This window comes from Dipodomys ordii, unplaced genomic scaffold (assembly GCF_000151885.1).
Source record: "Dipodomys ordii isolate 6190 unplaced genomic scaffold, Dord_2.0 Scaffold49, whole genome shotgun sequence".
In the NCBI taxonomy this organism is placed as follows: domain Eukaryota; kingdom Metazoa; phylum Chordata; class Mammalia; order Rodentia; family Heteromyidae; genus Dipodomys; species Dipodomys ordii.
In genome coordinates, this window is record NW_012267265.1 from 468,871 (window position 1) to 471,623 (window position 2,753).

General features: G+C 37.1%; 1 protein-coding gene and 1 pseudogene across 2 annotated transcripts in view; one reads left to right on the top strand and one right to left on the bottom strand.

Annotated features, from left to right (window-relative positions):
• Positions 1-2,753, top strand: part of LOC105988431 — a 496,910-nt pseudogene that overhangs the window by 465,334 nt on the left and 28,823 nt on the right.
• Positions 1-2,753, bottom strand: part of LOC105988501 (UDP-glucuronosyltransferase 2B15-like) — a 34,854-nt gene that overhangs the window by 11,937 nt on the left and 20,164 nt on the right. For both annotated transcript variants that reach the window (XM_013020126.1, XM_013020125.1), the window contains exons 2-3: positions 1,531-1,679; positions 111-242 (exon numbers count right to left, since the gene is read on the bottom strand). In XM_013020126.1, the coding sequence (XP_012875580.1) occupies positions 111-242; positions 1,531-1,679 (281 nt within the window). The remainder of the gene's footprint in view (positions 1-110; positions 243-1,530; positions 1,680-2,753) is intronic.

Sequence of the window (2,753 nt, forward strand, 5' to 3'; positions counted from 1 at the left end):
GTTAGAGCTGTAGTAACAGTGTATCTTTCACCAGGAAACTAGTGCAATCAGAAAATTACAGAGTTGAAGGTCCATTCAGTGAAGACCACTGTTGAGGTACACTATCTCACCTTTTGTGGAAGTTGCGCCAGTGCTGATGCAATGTCATTGGCTGTCTCCTCTGTCATGTTATCAACCATTGACCCCAGGGAAAACACCACCACACCACTGTCCCCAGAGATCTGCACAAAGTCTTCCATTTCCTGTGAAGAAAAACTTTGCCTCAACACACATACACACACACACACACACACACACACACACACACACACACACACACACACACACAAACACACACATACACACACACAAAAGTAATAGTGAAGCAAACATTTAAAATATCGCTCAATCCAACTAGCCAAGCATGGGTGGCTCTTGCCTGTAATCCTAGCTAGTCAGGAGGCTGAGATCTGAGGATCATGGTTCAAAGTCTGCCTGGGAAAAAGTGTCTGTGAGACTCTCAGCTTCAATTAACCAAGAAAAGGCTGGAAGCAGAGCTGTGACTCAAGTGATAGAGTGCTAGACTTGAGCAATGAAGCTCAGGGACAATGTCCAAGTTGAGTTCAAACCCTTCTTATGACAGGCAAAATCATTAATAGAAAACTAGGAGAGAAAAATCAAATACTATCAGACAATAGCCAAAGAAGATACATAAAACGTAATATGATACATAGAACACAAAATTTTCCATTAGCCAATAGTAAGGACACAGGTAGTATTAAATCAGATATTGGCACAGTGCTCAATAAAATTTCCAAACATTTCCATCTTGAGTCTAAATTATTCTCTATCATTTTCCCCTTATATTAAGTGAAGTAAACCAGGCCCAAAGAAACATAGGTTCCATGGTTTCCCTTATTTGCAATAACTAGTATACATCTGAGACAAGCAGGAATGGTCAGATAAGTTGATGTAAGGCAAAATGAACCCCAACATAAGGATTCAAATGTTTTTTCTTTCTTGCTATTATTTCTAACATATTTATAAGATGATTTCTTTGTTGCTTTGTATGTCCCTCCCCCACGGTATAACCCCTGTTTTCACTGCATTTGATGTTGGCATAATTTGTGGAGAGGAAGAGAAAAAACAAATTGTTTAAATAGGGATACAGGTGGACCCATTGCAACAATGAGATGTCCAAGACTTTTAAATTGACTAAGGGTTGTAGTAGAAATAGATGCACTGTTTCCCTGCATGTCTAATACTTATTTCTTTACATGCTAATCAGTTGATAGTTTTATGAGTGATTTAAAGATTCCTTCTAGGTGCTGACTCATTAAATCTTAGTTAAGCTGACTTTGTTCTGAATGACTCTAAGTTTTCTGAGATCCAGAAACTTGTGATGGTTCAAAAATTAGTTTCAATTGGTAGAATGCTTTACGCCACTTCCTGTATTTCTTTCACTGTAAACAAAGACTTGTATTGAGTGGTCCAGAACCATATGTATTGAAAAGGAAATGAAATAACACAGACAAAAGGTTATCTATTTACCTTAGGCAAGGGTTTTGCGGGTTTGCAGTGGAGTCCTCCAACAAAATCAACATTTGGTAAAGTTGGGCGAGGGAATTCCAAGTCCCAGTAAGATCGAATAAGCCAGATTTCTGCTTTACTCATGGTCTCCATTAAGGTAGTGGGTCGTCCTGAGTGGAGAGGAAAAAGTAAATAGTAGGTAAGGACATAAAAGAGTTGTTTAAAATAAAATATTTATATTTCTCTAAAAATGATTGGTACTTAATGATATAGAATGTGTTTGTTGATAAAATGTACTACACAGGAAATATGGTAAGTGTGGATTTGTGAGAAAAGAATTCTGGTAAGACACTATATCTATGGCACCTCAATTTATCAGCAGTCATAAATAATCATTAAAATAAGCAAGTATAGAATTAACTATGCATTTCTTTTCTCATTATCCATTAGAGAAAATTTCAAACTCCAGATCAATAATTCTATCACAGTTACAGAAATTATTTTCTCTGCAGTACTTAAACTAGTTTTCTACATTGTAATAACTGTTCCTTGATGCTTGATTTCCCATATGAGCAAATTTTTATGACTGTGGCTGAATTTCTTCCTTCTAGTTGATTCACATTAGGAGCCTAAAATATGTAGTTTATGTGGAAACACTGGAAAATATCATCTGGAAGTATTTCATAAATATTGAGACTAGATAATTGAATTTACCTTATTGATGGCTAACATTTTAGTAAATATAGAAACATAATAAGAATGACAGAGATTAATCACAAGTATATCTCCACTTTACTAGATTGTATGTCTATAAAATAGGTTATAAGAAACAATAAAGGAATGTGGATGCATTAAGAGTTAAAGTTATTGAGTCTGTGCTGAAATATTGTATTGGTCAAGAATAAGGAAGAATAAGGTCGTGGGGCTTGAACTCTGGGCCTGGGCACTGTCCTTCAGCATTTCAGCTCAAGGCGAGCGCTCTACCACTTGAGCTACAGCGCCACTTCCGGTTTTCTGGTGGTTTATTGGCGATAAGAGTCTCATAGTCTTTCCTGCCCGGGCTGGCTTTGAACCGTGATCCTCAGATCTCAGCCTCCTGAGTAGCTAGGATTACAGGTGTGAGCCACCAGCGCCCGGCTCCCTGTGATCTTCTTTTTTTTTTTTAATTTAATTTTATTTTATTTGTGAACATACTGTACAGAGGGGTTACAATTGCATGGGCAGGATAATGCGTACATTTCTTA